Source organism: Octodon degus, unplaced genomic scaffold (assembly GCF_000260255.1).
Source record: "Octodon degus isolate 3935 unplaced genomic scaffold, OctDeg1.0 scaffold00074, whole genome shotgun sequence".
NCBI classification, from domain to species: domain Eukaryota; kingdom Metazoa; phylum Chordata; class Mammalia; order Rodentia; family Octodontidae; genus Octodon; species Octodon degus.
Window position 1 is genome coordinate 8804568 of NW_004524650.1, and position 16639 is coordinate 8821206.

General features: G+C 36.2%; 1 protein-coding gene and 1 pseudogene across 1 annotated transcript in view; one reads left to right on the forward strand and one right to left on the reverse strand.

The window, feature by feature from the left end:
- Positions 1–12736, reverse strand: part of CUNH1orf146 (chromosome unknown C1orf146 homolog) — a 35757-nt gene extending 23021 nt beyond the window's left edge. Inside the window, exon 1 of the mRNA XM_004635732.2 lies at positions 12628–12736. Coding sequence (XP_004635789.1) covers positions 12628–12696 — 69 coding nt within the window. The 5' untranslated portion in view covers positions 12697–12736. The remainder of the gene's footprint in view (positions 1–12627) is intronic.
- LOC111817917 lies at positions 2215–3558 on the forward strand (annotated as a pseudogene).
- Positions 12737–16639: the final 3903 nt, after the last annotated feature.

A 16639-nucleotide genomic window follows, 5' to 3' on the forward strand; every position in this document is an offset into this window, starting at 1 on the left:
GATATATAGTTGCATTCTCTTAATGAATAGAATGATTTGTTCTAATGGTGTTTGTAAATAGGATTACAGGTCTGGATCTTGTACAGCAATTAACCACTGGGAAGAAAGTATGCAGTGTATTATTGAAAAAAAAACATTTTTGGTCTACAAGCTTTGAAATACTACATAAATATAACATATGTATGTGATAGTACAAAAAAATTTAAAAAAATAAAATAAAATGAATGAATGGTATCACAAAAAAATAAATAAAATAAATGGGTTCATTAAAAAAAAAGAGAGTTCATATCTACCGTGGGGCATGATGATATTTGCTAATGAAATTATTGATAACTTGAAGAATTCTGTTTCAGGTGTTAGACTTTTTTATACGTAAAATGAAATATCTGTGCGATTACTAATGTCAAAAAAAAAAAAAAAAGAAAAGAAACAGATCACATTTAAAGGAAAACCCATCAGAATAATGGCAGATTTTTCTTCACAAACCATCAAGTCAAGAACATGGAGCAAAGTACTTCAAGTCTTGCAAGAAAACAAATTCCAACCCAGACTGATATATCCTGCAAAACTATCTTTCAAATATAATGGAGAAGTGAAATATTTCCATGACAAAGAACAACTAAAGAATTTCATGATGACAAAGCCAAGCCTACACAGACTACTAAATGATGTTCTAGAGAGGGAGCAAATTGATCACAGCCCCATGAATGAGAATGGAAAGAACCTGCCAAATAGGGCAAACAAACAGAGGAGAATAAGAGGTTTACAATAGTAATCTTTTAGTTATTCCTTTGTGTTCAGCAGCAGAATATTTTCATCAGCACACCCTACAAATGGACTTCTCTTCCACCCTATGAGTCATGATTCCACTTGAGTCTACAGGGTGGATTTCAAAGAAATAGCTGTAGCTCAGTTCCACAAGTGACGCCTAGCCACCAGTAACTGTCATGGTCATTATGCAGGTCCACAACACACTAGAACTTTGTGCGATATCCTATTCTCAAACTGTTAGAAGTGCTGGTCATTTACTTGCCATTCCAGTAGTTATCTTATGTTTTACTCTAGTACTTCTTTGCTATCATGAAAACTTTTTCTTAGTTCAATTGTTTTGAAACATTTAATTTTCTGAATATTGCTTAATCTTAATTTTTGTTCTAAGATTTATACTGTATCTTTGACTTACAATTTATTTAAAAGACATTGTATGATATCTTCTCCTAGTATTAGAAACTTTAAAAAGTGTATTTCCATTTTCTGTTGACTTTAAAAAAAAAACAGAGGTTGTACCTATGTTGTTTATTTATTATTTCTTGGCTATATCTTGTAATGTGAGAAACTACTTTGGCAGTAACAATATACAATGTACTAACCATTGTTACTCTCCTAAATCTTGTTTTGAGATTTTGTACCATTGTTTTTTTTTCTTTAAAATAAAAATAACTGATGTCAAAAAAAAAAAAAAAAAACCTCTGTAAACTTGGAATAGAGGACTACGTCAACTTGATGAAGAGTATGTACAAAAACCTACAGCTAAACTATGCATAGTAAGAAACCTCAAGCTCTTCCACTAAGGGCCAGGGAGATGACTCAGTAGAACACGCACTTCCCTGGCAAGTACAAGGGCCTGAGTTCAATCCGTGGTTCCGCAAAAAAACCCAAAAAAAAAAAACAAAACACCAAAAGCTCTCCCACTTAGAAAAAAGGTGGAAATGTCCCATCTTACTATTCCTTTTCAACCATGCACTGAAAGTCCTAGCTAAAACAATGACAAGGAAAATAAAAACAAGTTGAAAAGAAAATGATCTTTGTTTATAGTTGGCATGATGATTTGTATAGAAAATGAAAAATACTTTGTATAGAAAATGTAAAAACATCAATCAAGGAGGCCATGCTAAGCTATGGAAGTCGCAGTAGCCCTGTGCCCATGCCCAAAGCTTGGTGACAGTGACCAATGTGAGAAAACATTCACAGGGACAGAAAGCTGCAGCTTAAAACAGCAGTGAGCAATAAGTGCTTTTCCCTTGCTTCAGCCCTGCTCATCCCTAGCAGCAGCTGTCAAATGATAGCCTGGGCAAGGTGCTCCTTCTGCCCTGCACCAGCCCTACTATACTGCTGGGTGTCCAGGCACAGTAAGGCGATGGCTGAGTGCAGGACAACCCCAATTTCTTCAGAATGGTGGAAAGCTCCTTTGACCATGATACCAGCATTGTGGAAGACCTACAGGTCCATGAGAATGCGGAGTAGGATGCAACTTTGTGCCTGGCATCCTGTGCATCATCAAGCCCTGCACTCACATGCTGAGCCTCTTTCATATCCAGCACAGCTTTGGGAGGTCACCTAGGGCTACCGTGATCAGCACAGCCAACACTGTGAGCCTTACAAGGGAGGAATCTAGTACAGCACTGACATGATTGTAGACAAAGTCAAAGCTCTGACTTCAACAATGACATAGAAGTATGTAGTGGCTGATATGCCATTTTGTGGAGTCAAAGTAGGTATTAAAATAAATCCCAAAAGTACAGGGACTGTAAATTGGAAAAGATCACAAGAAAGCTCACCATGCAGCTAACAAAGGGTTTCTTAATCCTAGTACTGACTTACCTGCCCTGGACATGAGCACAAAAATTTATGAGATGTCCATGATGGCAAACACCTATGCCAGCACCACAGAGCACAATGATATTAATGCCATTACCAGAAATCCAATCAGGCTCTGTTAATAGCCATGGTGTTGTCCATAGAGTTAAGAATTTCATCAGTAAAGCATGAATATTTTAGGATGACACCAACCTTTGGAGATAAAACATTTGTTGTTCAGGGCTTTAGTAACATGAGGCTGCACTCTATGAGATGATTATATCATTTTGGTGCTAAGTATGTTCATGTTGGTGAAGCTGATGGGACAGTATTTATAATCCAGATGGCACTGACCCAGAAGAACTAGAAGATTTCAAGTTGCAACATACACTGATTCTGAATTTCTCTAAGGCAAGAGTCTACAAAGAAGCATCCAGTTGATATCCAGATTCCTCTTGCCAGTGAAAAGCAACTAACCAAACCCTACACACCCAGAATCAAGTTATTGCCAAAGCTGCCAATGGACTGACCACTCTGGCAGCTGATAGGATTTTCCTCTAGAAGAACTGTGATAATTCCAGATCTTTACTTGAATGCCAGAGGAGTGAGAATAACTTTGAGTGGCTGCAGAATCTGAATGATGTCAGTTATGACCAATTAATCTTTACATATGAAAGGTATTCTACCACATGTTCATATCTGTTCAGGAAAGTTTAGAAAGAAAATTCAAGGAGCATGTGAAACTATCCCTATCATATTAACTGAAGAGTTCTAGTACAGGACATTGGGGGCTACAGAAAATGACATCACACACTATGGCTTGGCCTACGTGATAGAGCATTCTGCCAACCAAATCGTGCAAACAGACATTTTAGTCTGAGCTTGGACCTGACAATGGCTGTCTATGTCAAGGCCATCAAGAAAGTCTTCAGGGTACACAGTGAAGCTTGTGTGTCCATCATACAGATGGGTCACAACTGAGTGTAATTTCTCACCACTCTCTCCACCTGTAACTTATCACGAGCTTACAAATAACCATATCTTTCCCATGACCTTAGATATTGGACACTGTTCTATCCAATAGATGTGAATCAGCCCCTTAAAAAGAAGGAAAATAAAGTTATGGGGTTGTATACAAGCTGATGAGTATGAAAGTGAATATCACTTATGCCAGAGAGCCACACAGGTGTTTTGCCTTGGAATACCATGAGCCTGTCTGCTCAGGAGCTCTCTGCCTAGCCAGTGCTGACCAGAAAGGCTGCCTAGAATAGCCAGTCTCTTGCTTCTGTGCTAGGCAAATTGAGGCTAGCTTTGACAAACAAAAAATAGACGTATAGCTTTATCAGAAGGTAACATGATCCTCTGACAAATTATTGGTATTTTACATCAGGACAGTAACTCAATTTTACAAATTTCAAAGAAAAATAAAAGTTGTTCCTCTTGTGCATTTTTTTCTTTTAGGATAAAATCAATACACGCTGTTGTAAAAACAAAAAACAAAAAACAAAAAACCCTGCTTTTAACACTTAACAAGTATAACCTTGGCTCAAGTAATGAATGCCTATAAACATAATAAATGAAGAAAGCTAGTATTTTTATAACATAAGGCAGTATCATTTACAGCTTATTAGTCATATGTTGTCCAGCAAAAACTATAAAGCCCAATAGCTATTTCCATACCTCGCTAACTGTAGAATTTGATAACTACAATTATGACACACAGTCCAAAGAATACAATAACCTCCTTAACAGTTCCTCTTTTTTGAAGATCTATTGTGTTGACTAATTGCACCGTAATTCAAGTAGTGTTTGAGGAAAAAAATAAAAGAAAACAAACATCTAGACACCGTTTGGAGTATCGCCAGCTAATGGCTCCAACCCAGTCTGTCTCCTGCTTGTCTTTCCTGTCCCACACCCATTGCATTCTGCATCCTGCACTTGCCTTTTAAAGCAGGATGAAGTGGCCTAGAAGACTGCTCTGTTTGGTGAATTACTTGGTCAGATTTTTTAAAACTATAGTGTCTCAATGAAATATAAGTACTAGATATTAATTATGTAAATATAAGCATGACTTAGCCTGGTGATAAAAAGTTATTGAAAGTCTACCTCTAAAAGAGAATTAGCCAGAAGTTTTTGGAATAAGCAATTATATATTAGCATGTTTCAGGAGACAAGGTTGATATACAAAAGTCAAGTGTTTTCCTATATGTGAGCAATGGAAGAGTGGATTTTTAAATTACAAACGATATCATTTGCTTCAAGAAATTAAAAAAAACCTTAAATATAGCAAAATATGTACAAGACATATGCCAGAGAAACTATAACACTGTGATGAAAGAAATCAAAGAACTAAATAAATGGAGAGAGAAATTCTCTGTTCAGGGATGGGAAAACTCAGTCTTCTCAGAAGTCAGTTTTTCCCACCTTCCTCTGTAGATAAATGTAATTACAGTAAAAATTTAGTAACTTTTTTGTGAACATCAGCAAACTGATTCCTAAAGTTATACAGACAGATCAAAAACAAAACAAAAAACCTCCCAAAATCCAGAATGGCCAATTCAATACTGAAAAAGATAAAAACTACAAGGCTAAACTAATCAACATAGTGTGGTATTTCCAAAACAATAAATAAATAAATTTAATGAAAAAGTAAAAGCGAGCCTAAAAAATAGACTCACAGGGGCCAGGGAGATGGCTCAGTGGAATATGCGCTTCCCTGGCAAGTGCAAGGGCCTGAGTTCAATCCCCGGTTCCACAAAAAAAAAAAAAAAAAAAAAAAAAAGAAAAGAAAAGAAAAGAAAAATGCAGTCAACTGATGGGGCCTGTGAGATAGGGACTAGGGTGGCGCGTGCCTGTAATCCCAGCGCTGGGGAGGCTAAAACAGGATCACTACAAGTCTGAGCTGCATAGTGAGATACTACACCAAATACTTAAAAAACAGAAAAAACAAAAATACCCAAAGAAATACAGTCAACTGATCTTTAACACATGAGCAAGGTAATACAACAGAAAAAATACAGTTTGTTCAAAAACAGTGCTGGAACTGTCATCTATACACACAGAAACATACACAATCCAACAAAAATCTTGTCTTCAAAAGCTAATCAAAAGTGGATTGTAGGGGGCCAGCCAGATAGTTCAGCGGATTAAAGTGTCTGCTTAGACAGATGCAGGAACTGCAGTTTGATCCCTGGTGTGCCATACTCACTCTGCCCCCAGAGATGGCGGCAGAGAGAGACCACTGGGTGTGGTGGTGTAGGCCTGTAATTCCAGTGCTTGGTAAGCTGAAAACAGGAGGTTCCCTATGAGTCCAATCTATTTAGTGAAACCTTGTAGACCCTGCACTAAATACAAAAAGTAAATATATAAATATTAAAATTTTAAAAAATGAGTTGTAAGGCCAGGGATATAGCTCAGCAGCACAGTGCCTGCCTGACAAGGGCAGTTGTCCTGAGTTCAATTCCTGGCACTCCCCCACATCTGAAAAAATGACTTGTAGACACAAAAATAAAAGGCAAAACTATAAAACTCCAAGATGATTACACAGGAAAAAACATGGATGATCTTGGATTTGGCAGGAGTATCAGGAAAATGCAAATTAAATGACAATAAAATAAATGTTGCACACCCATCAGAATGGTCATCATTCAGAACAATAATAACTTCAAAGACTGGCAAGGATGTGGAACAGAAATTCTTATTTACTGCTAGTGGGAAAGCAAAATAAGAGTACAACCACTTTGGAAGACCACTTGGTGATTTTTTAATAAGCTAAGACTACTCAGCCAGGTGTACTGCCACATGCTTATTAATACCAGCACTCTAGGAAGCTGACCAGGAGGATCAAAAATTCAAGCACATCCTGGGCAACTTAGCAACCTGTCAAGACCCTGTCTCAGAAGAAAACATTTAAAAAGGCTTAGAATACAGCACAATGCAAATGTCCTGGGTTTAATTCTACTACTGCAAAATAAATAAAATATTCATATTAACAATGACACTGTTTTGTTTTAAACCAAAGGGGTTGGAAACCAATATCCGTACAAATTGCACAAAAACTTTACTCATAACTTTCAAAATTTATAGGCAACTGAGATGTCGTTTGGTAGGGGTGAATGAATAAACTGTAGTAATCCAGAAATAGAATAAATGAACATTAAAAAGAAATGAGCTAGTAAGTAATAAAAACAAAACACTGAAGAACCTCACCTGCCTATTAGTCAACAAATAGAACCAACCTGAAAAGGCTACTTACTGCATGATTCCAACTACCTGACATTTTGGAAAAAATAAAACTATGGATATAGTAAAAATAAAATCAGTGGTTGCAAAGGTCTGAGACGAGATGAATAAAAAGATTTTTTAGGAAGAGCAAATATTTGTGTGGTACGATATCTATATCTATCACCATACATCTGGCCAAACGCATGGAATGTACACCAAGAAGGAACTCTTAATGATTTAAACTACAGACTTTGGATGACTCAATCAAGTTTTAAGCATTTAGCATAAACTTATTTGATTATTGACATAATTATAGTCCTGGAGGTAAAGGAAAATTTACTGGTAATGATAAATAAATTGGCAACGATCTATTTCATAACTTGACTGCTTATATGAAAAGTCTCTTCATAATAAATCTGTTAAAAGTTACTATGTATTTACTTTATGTATATTTTACAATTTGAAAAAGTAAAACACTGGATAGATAGGTTTAATAGCAGTAGAGAGAGAATTACTTTCAGGGAAGACAGAATTGATCACTGCTGTCTCAAAAGACAGAAGAGAAGAGAAGAGAAGAGAAGAGAAGAGAAGAGAAGAGAAGAGAAGAGAAGAGAAGAGAAGCCAAAAAAATGTACAGAGGATATTATGAGACTATCATAAGAATTCATAGGGGAAAGAGATAGAAAACAGAAGTAGTATTAAAGGACATGGTGGATAAGAAAAAAAAAGAAATCTATATCATAAAACTACAGAATTCCAAAATCACAAAGTAGTCAGGTGAAAAACAGATAATCTTCAAGAGAGTAACAAACTACCATTTCACAGTATCACTGGAAGTCAGGATCAGTGACATGAGATCTTCAATATGTTAAGAGAGAACAGCTATATATAACTAGTGAAAAATATCTTTCAATATTGAACAACTAGAAATCTCACAAATTGCTGATCAGAGTATAAAACACAACCACATTTATTTAAATTTTAGTTAATCAGTTGGATTCAATGCTTATTTCCAGTAAACTTTAGAAAATAATTTACCAGTGTCATTGATCAGTTATGGGTTGTTTTTCTCAACTTAGATAGAAATCATGAATCAGCAAAGTACAGCTCTGCTAGCATCCCAGAGCTTTGAGTGCCAGTGGCCTTCAGACCTTAGTCTTACAGCTTGGGCCCTAATGCTACTGGTCAATTAATGCCAAACACCACCGGCTAGCTCTCCTACTTGCTAGTCTATGCCACTGCTGGCTAGTGCAGGATGTCTCCAGTCAATTATGCCAGTTCGTGATCTCTGGGGCAGCCAGCCACTGTTATACACTGGGTGCTCTCTGCTCAATACCAATTGGTGGCCTCCATCTGATTTTTATTGGCTGAAAGTCTCTGAAACTAATCAGGGCTAAGAGATTCTAATGTTTATAGATCTTTGGTAAAGCAACTTCTCTGTCTACACTACTCAGGATAAGTATTCTGAGCATAAAAATCTAGGGTAGATATACAGGACCTGCCAAGCCCATACAACCCAAGATATACATCATGAGAAGGTTTATATCAGTAATGAACCAGAGATGATTGGTCCAAATTTGAGCCTGCTCTTTGGTCTGAATATGAATATTCCAAGTGGCCTAAATTGGTCTAATTTACACCTTTTGATCTGAGCCCAATGATTGGTCCAAATTCAATTCTACTTAGTTCAAATTCAAGTCTGCTACAATCAAGGCAGACATCTATCAGAGCAGATGCATAGTATGCAGGATAGTAACAGCCATTGAAGAGGCAGTCTAAGGAGAATGCCAGGAGATGTGATCATTTAATTTCCATAAGATCGTTGGGGCTAAAATCAGGAAATCACAGCTTACTGGGGTTTAAAGATGCTAGTGGTGTTAATTAAGGGGTATGTTCCTGATTACTGACCCATTAGGGACAGTATCCTTGCTTCTTACTTAAGAGAGGCAGCAGCAGCATTTGGAATGTCAGGGGCAAAAGAAAGAGCACTGGAGCTGACAGCCAAGAGGCATCTCCTATAGGGGCAACTTAGAGGACAACTATGAAATGACTTTAGGAGTGATGGGAAGGTACCAGTCAATCCTCAAGAGTAATGAGGTGAAGAGGTGTGACCGCTGTCCATCAAATCATTCCTCTTCTGTCACAGGAAAAAGGGGAGAGTTGGGCACTTCTGTCTCAGCAGTTTTTTATAACGATAAACACAAACCAGAAATTAATTCCTAGGTATACACAAAAGAAATGAAAACATGTACAGGAAGACTTATGCACAAATACACAGAACAGCTTAACTCATAACAGCCCAAATTATGAAACAACGTAAATATTCATCCACTGGAGAATGGCTAAATAAACCAAAAACATCCATACAATGGATTATGAGTCTACACTAAAAGGGAACAAATTATTATATGCAAAACATGAATGAATCTTGAGTGCATTATGTTCAATGAAAGAAGTCAGAAACAGCCGTGGCATGGTGGTGCATGCCTGTAGTCCAGCACTTGGGAGGCTGAGGCAGGAGGACTGTTGCAAGCTCAAGACCAGACTGGGCTACAAAGTGAGCTAAAGGCCAGCCTGAACTGCATAGTGAGACCCTGTCTCAAAAACACACACAAAAAAAGCCAGACACAAAAAGGTACAAGTTGTGTAATTCCATTTATATGAAGTTCGAAAACAGGCCAAATCATCTTACAGCAATGAAAATAAAATCAGTGATTACCTGAGGGAGAAGGCTCAGGTGGGACAGACTACAAAAAACCATAAAGCAACTTTGAGGGATGATAAAGTTTTTCCATATTTTGATTGGAGTGACAGGTGCAAGGCATAAACTGTCAAAACTCACTGAAATGTATATTAAAATGTGTACATATTATTATTTGTAAACCATGCTTCAGTTAAACTTATTTTAAGTGTTTTTTTTCAAGAATAAAGAGAAATTTTAAAATGTTATATTAACAAAAACCGATAAATTTGTCTTTATAAGATCTTCCTTGGGATAATTTCCAAATTAGATAATTCAGATAAAAATAAAATGTTTCAAAATGGAATTTCTGAGCCATAACAAGAACAAAGAAAACAAAAATAGGGGTAAGGGCATGGTGGTGCACTCCTTTCATCCCATAGCTCTGGAGGCTGAGGCAGCAGTGGTCAGAGGTTGAAGCCAGTCTAAGATACATAAGCTTGTTTAAAGCAGCCTGCACTACAGAGACAGACCCCATCTCAAAAAATAAAAATAAATAAATAATAAAAACCTTCCTCCAATATGGGTAAAACTAAAAAATGCTAATCTTAAAAATTTACAGCAATAATATGTGAAATTTAAAAAAATAAGATCTACAATAATGGGATATAATACAAAAAGGGGTTATTGAAATTTTAAAAAAAAGTTACAGGACTGCCCTGCTACTATGATATATATGGTTATATTTCTAAATTTTTGTGTAAAAATATGTAACTGTTTATTCATTTAAATTTTTTTTGTTTATTTTTTTCATATTCTGCAGAGACTTAAAGTTTAACATATCAATATTTGATGAAAAATATATGTTTCATCTTATGCCTAAGATGTTTGATATTCAGACAGATAGGTTAAACCCAACTGCATATGTCGTAGGGTAATAATCTTTTATTCTGGAGGGTTAACAACCTAAGTTTGCAGACCAAAAATTAGAGAAAAAGAAGGGCTGCAAGGACAGTCAACATTTTGGTCCCAGCCTTTCAAGGTCAGTAAGGATTCAGGAAATAGGAGAACCTATACTATAACATCACATAACTCAGCTATGTCCCCAATTTTCTGACCAAGGAGATTATGGGGCCACAGAGGAATGCGATTGATGATGTAATGTGTGCTTAAAGAGAGTCACATGGAGAGAAAACATTCTCTTAGGCTCCCACAGAGAGCAAATTGGTCAAGCAATGGCCGTGACTCATCCACATGGCTGACACTGACAAAGGATCTACAAAGTGCAGTACAGAGTTTCAGGATAAGTCCTGAGGGGACTTGACTGACCTTGTCAGATATAAAAGTTATGTTTCTTGATGTATAGGTCTTGCTTTATCTTGGTCTTATCCATCCAGCAGAAAAGTGTAGAAATGAGGTATGAAAAGTGAAGCCATGTTAATATGCAGAGCTGTGGTAGGCTCAAGTCAACAGATTTGGACATTGCCAGTCCTGTGGATAACCCACTACTATTGTGGACTACTGGACTATATTGGAATATTGTGCTGAATTCACGTACCTACAATATTTGGATGGCAATGGAATACCCATCTCTGACAAAACTAAACATGAAAAGGAGATATAAATGAAGGACAATTCTGTATCTGTATATACAAAATTGTTAGGAGAGATATATAGCCACTTTCTCTTAATTCAATAAGAAGAAAGATCTGTACTAATAGTGTTTGGACAGGATATCATGTCAGCATCTTGAGCTATGAATGACTACTACAAAACCAACAATATGCAATGTACTAATTGCTGTAACTCTCCTACCAACCTGTTTTGAAACTGTCTCACTGCAATTTTTTTCTCAATAAAATTTTAAAAAACAATAAATAAAAAATGAAATTAAATTATCTAAGTTATTGTGCTTAAGAGAAGGCTAAAAATAATTAACTTTGGATTTTGTGGAGCTGAATATGTACAACAAAATTTCTAGGATACCTACTAAAAGACAGAAATAGAATAAATTTTAAAAGCTAGTATTAAAAAAGAAATTAGAAGGGCCAGCCAGATAGCTCAGCAGACTAAAGTGCCAGCTTAGGCAGACAGATGTAGGGACTGGGGCTTGATCCCCGGGGTGTCATGCTGGCCCTATTCCTGGCGACTGAGATGGTGTGTTGGCACGTACCTATAATACCAGTGCTTAGAAGGCTGAAAACAGGAGGATCACTATGAGTCCAATCTATGTAGTGAGACTCTGTAGATCCTGTACAAAATACATTTAAAAAAAAAGAATTTAGAAAAAATAACCAATCCAATCCATTATAAATGAGGCAAGAACAGGGAGAATAAAGAATTAGAACAATGGGACAAATAGAAGGCACAAAACTAAATGGATAAAACGGAAACAGTGTTTTTGACAAAGTAACATGAATTTCTGGCTCCCTCTCTCAGAATAAGTCCAAAAAACCTATGTAAACAGGAGAGAAGCATGGATTTCAGAAACCTAACAAAATGACAGAAGCATGCAAAATTCCAGTGAGACATAAGGCCAAAGTAAGCTATACAGAATGTGTCATGGAGCTTTGACGTCAACAGAGGAAGCGCAGTTAGTGGCAGCAATGAATGCACACGGTAAAAAGAAAATCTTACTTAAGTCTTATCATTGTTTCTTTCCTTATCATGGATCATTTCTTGCCCTTTACCCTAAATATCTGGGGCTTCCCACAGAATACTGGAGCAAAAATAGTTAAAAACAGCTGGGGACTGACTTCTAACTTTTCATCTCCTTCCTTTCCAAACCATAATACACAAAGTTAGCCTACTTCTAACATTGCTAAACCTAGGCATATCAGTTTCTGGTAATCTCACAAAAAACATGAAGAAATGTATATGTGTGTGTATGCCTTACTGTTTCTAGAATTTATAATACTACTCATAGCTATTAGTTTCTGAAAAAACAAAAGACCTATAGAAAATTTCTATTCTTCAATGATTTAGGAAAGTAGGATGTTGAAAGTGGATGTAAGAGTACAATTTAGTTCGTGTACTTTCTGTTCCTCATTACTAACTAGGTAAGTAAACTAAGGATCTTTTAAAATACTATCCTATATTAAAATTGCTATGAATTTTTAAAGGTCATGGCCCCAATTCTCTTTTACCTTAAGAGATGAACTAATAATAACAGTGGTTGTCCATTTTACTTTTTCTTTTTCACCACCTTCAGCCATCTACACACCTTTGGCTCCGGCCGGTTTCTAATGATGCCAAATCTGAGAAAATTAAAAGCAAAAAAGAACATATGGATGTCTGTTTGGTGACTTAGTAAATGGAAGACAGAAATAAAACTCATGGTAATATGTTTTGAAGAATATTTGAGTCTCATCACTTGACAACAGAAGAAAAGTCTTGTAATACAGTTAGTTTATTCAATACTCTGTTTTCTTTTAAAACCAGAAGCCATGGTTCCTACTCAGAGCACTAACATAACGAAAGAATTCTTTTATCAAGAACTGTGAAAGGTTTGAAGGTATTCTCTTACTTGCAAGCTGAAAAGTTAGCCTGCCAGGGTTTTATGGATACAGAAAAAAAAAGATAATACTCAAAAATAAAAGGACAAATTTTACTTACAGAAATAGCAGTATAACTTCCAGTATCATTTTCTTACACCAGTTCCCCAAACCCAATTTCCGCAGTGTGATGGGACAAAGGCCAAGTGACATCTGCACACACAGTAGGTTTTAAAGTAGGAAAGGAGCCAGAGTGCAAAGTGTAATGCCAATATTTTATAAATAATCCTGCCTTCTACTTGGGAAGGAAATACTGTATCCCACAAAGCTATTTGCTATACAAATGTCTTTGAAAAGATAGTCCAGGGTTAGGGGTCTGAGTATTTCCAGTTCTAACAAGCACACAGGAGATGGCTGATTTTGATGGCCTAAGGACCACACCTTATTCAGATCCCTTAAAAAATAACTAATGGCTCTAAGGGAAGAAGAGCTGCAGGGAAACAAGAACAAAGCACTGTACAATGGAAACCAAAAATAAAAGAAAATTATGCACTAAGAGAATTCTAAGGAGTCAGTGAGCTAAAGTGTATACTCTACATGACTGAGATGAGTAGAAAGAAAATAAATCGCTACAAATCTAGTACCATAAAATTGAATCTGTGTTTTAAATTTTCAGATTATTAAGACTGAACACATTTAGGCCATATTTCACTTCTTTGAAATGCATATGTACTTTGTTCATTTTTCTATTAGATTTTCTTTTCTTTTTCTTGTTCATAGGATTATTTTATACAGTTTAGGCATCAACTCTTTATCAGTTTTTCCTCAACTTTAGGATAATTTTGATACTCAGAAATTATTAAACCCAATGTAGTCAAATTTGTCAATCTGTTCTATGGCTAGTGAATGTAAATTAGTACAATGGCTAAGGAAATCAGTAAGAAAAAGACTTCTCAAAAACAGAAAGCTCGAACTTCTATTTGATTCAGCTATACCTCTTCTAAGTATATTTCCAAAACAGCAAAAGCCATCATGCTTTATAATCACAGATGCAGATACATGTTTATAGCAGCACAATTCACAACAGCTAAGTTCTGGGATGCCCATCAACAGATTAATAGATACAGAAAATACAGTATTATATACAATGGATTTTTACTCAGCCATAAAGAATGAGAATTTAAGCCATTTGGAGGAAAGTAAGTCAGACAGAGAAAATCAAATAATGCATGGTTTATACAAGAAATCCAATTACATAAAGTATAAAATAAAGGAAACTTTTGGAGTATGGAAAAGGGGGAAATGCAGGGAGGATAGGAAACTACACAAAAATGACTAAGATATGTTATAGAATTGTACTAACTCCCCAAAATGAAATAATCATGTTCTACAAACATGTAAATTTAAAAATCCCTCTCTACTCCATAGATATCTTTAAAATTTAAAATTTAAATTGTTAGCTTGCTATTTCACATTTAAGTCTTTAAAACATCTAGTTTTAAAATAGAATCTTAAATATTTATTTATTTATTTGCCTTTTTGAGACAGGGTCTCGCTATACAGTACAGGCTGGCCTTGAACTCACTTTATAGCCCAGGCTGGTCTCCAACTTGCAATCATCCTCCTGTGTCAGCCTCCCATGTGCCTGGATAATAGGTGTCTGTGACCACACCCAGCTTTTTCCAATTTTGTTTTTTAAAAATATGATTATCTACTTGCCACAACACTATGTATTGAGTAATAATCCCTCCTTCCCCTGGTCATTTGTGATGCCATGTTGGCCACATATTGTTTTCATATATGCATAGACCTACTGAGATTCTCTACTCTTTTGTTCAATTACTTATTCACAGTGTCACACCTTTTACTTATGGTAGCTTTACAAGGAGTCTATTTACATAGAAAATTCCTCTGATTTACCCTTTTTGTGTAATGTTGCTGCCATTCTTGGCTTTTTTCTTCTCTAGAAATTTTAGAGGGGCTGGCGAGATAGCTCAGCAGACTAAAGTGCCTGCTTAGGCAAGTTCTGGGACCACAATTCAATCCCCAGCACCTGGGCATAGTGGCATAGGCCTGTAATCCCTGTGCTGGGGAGGCTGAAAACAGAAGGATCACTATGAGTCCAAGCTGCATAGTGAGACCCTATAACAACCAAATATGTTTAAAAAACAAAAATTTTAGAATTTTTAAAAAAATTTATCAACAAATTTGTTAAAATTACTATTGTCTTTATAAAACAATTTGGGAAAAAATCTTATATAGCTATGTTTTTTGTTTTTCATTGTTGTTTGTATTTGAGGGAAGAGTCAACAGGGTGTTCAGGGTCTCACTACTAGACCAGACTCCTAGTGATCCGCCTGTTTACAGTCTTCCAAGAGCTGGGATTACAGGCACACACCACCATGCCCAGTCTCAACTGCTGTCTCAGAGTGCCCCAGGGGCGGAGCCAGCATGGCAGGCCCGGGGATTGAATCCCTGGTCCCTGTGTCTGCTTGCAGGTATATAGCTATGTTTTTTAATATATGCACATGGTATGTTTCTCCACATACTTATGAGTTACAGTGTTTTTATTTAACACTGGGTCATAAGAATATTTCTTATATATTTTTTCAAGAATATGTAATATAACTTTCTGTCATGAGGCTATACCATACTTCATTTGACCACTACCATCAGCAATTTACATTGGACATATAATTAGGTCTCCAAATTTTCCAAAAATAAATGACTGCAAGTAGGAATTATTCATCAAAGCCATAAATGTCAGTGTTCCCCTTAATAATTTTTTTAATGTGTTTAGTATAGGGTCTACAGGGTCTCACTACACAGATCTGACTCATAGTGAACCTGTTTTCAGCTTCCCAAGAGTAGTTAGGACCACTTACTAATTTTCAGTGACTCACTATAGTGTATGGAACAAAATCCAAACTCAAGCGTCACATATTTTTTCTTTAATCTCATGTCATGTCATTCCCTCACATATTACATACAATAATAGCAATAGCAATAATTTTTAAACCCTAGCCAGGATATTCTTTTCACACATAGGCCCCTTAGGTATTCTAAAATTTTCTTCCAATTTTTTTATAAACATTTTATGTTTACCTCCTCCAAAAAGTTTTCCCTGTTCCCCACAGACAACTAGGAGCTTCTTCCTGTGTGATCCTCTAGCACCCCAAATATATCCCTATTATATCACTCATTAATACAGTTACCAAAAGACTTCTAATTGGAGGCTCCTCAAAGAGAAGAAATGTTTTATTCATCTTTGTATTTCCAGTGCCTTGCTCTTTTGCCAAATACATTTAATCTGAGAGGCAGGCATGGTGGTGTTTGTAATTCCAGCACTCTGAGAGGCTGAGGTCGGAGGATCTCAAATTCATGTTTCCCCTGGGGAACACAGTAAGAACTTGTTTTAAAATAAAGGGTTAAAAATAATGGCTCAATTCAAAGGCACTGAGTTCAATTACCAGGACAGAGGAAAAAAAAAAAAAAAAAGTGCAATCAGGCACAAAATAAAGATCACAAATTGGGAACAAGTAAAATAAGTCTTGGCCAACTACCATGGATATTAGAGGATGTCTGTCCTCTCCCTTTCTTTATGTGTTGTAAATCTTCACAGATAATCAGCCAAGCTTAAAGGGCACCATCCCTCACTATGTCA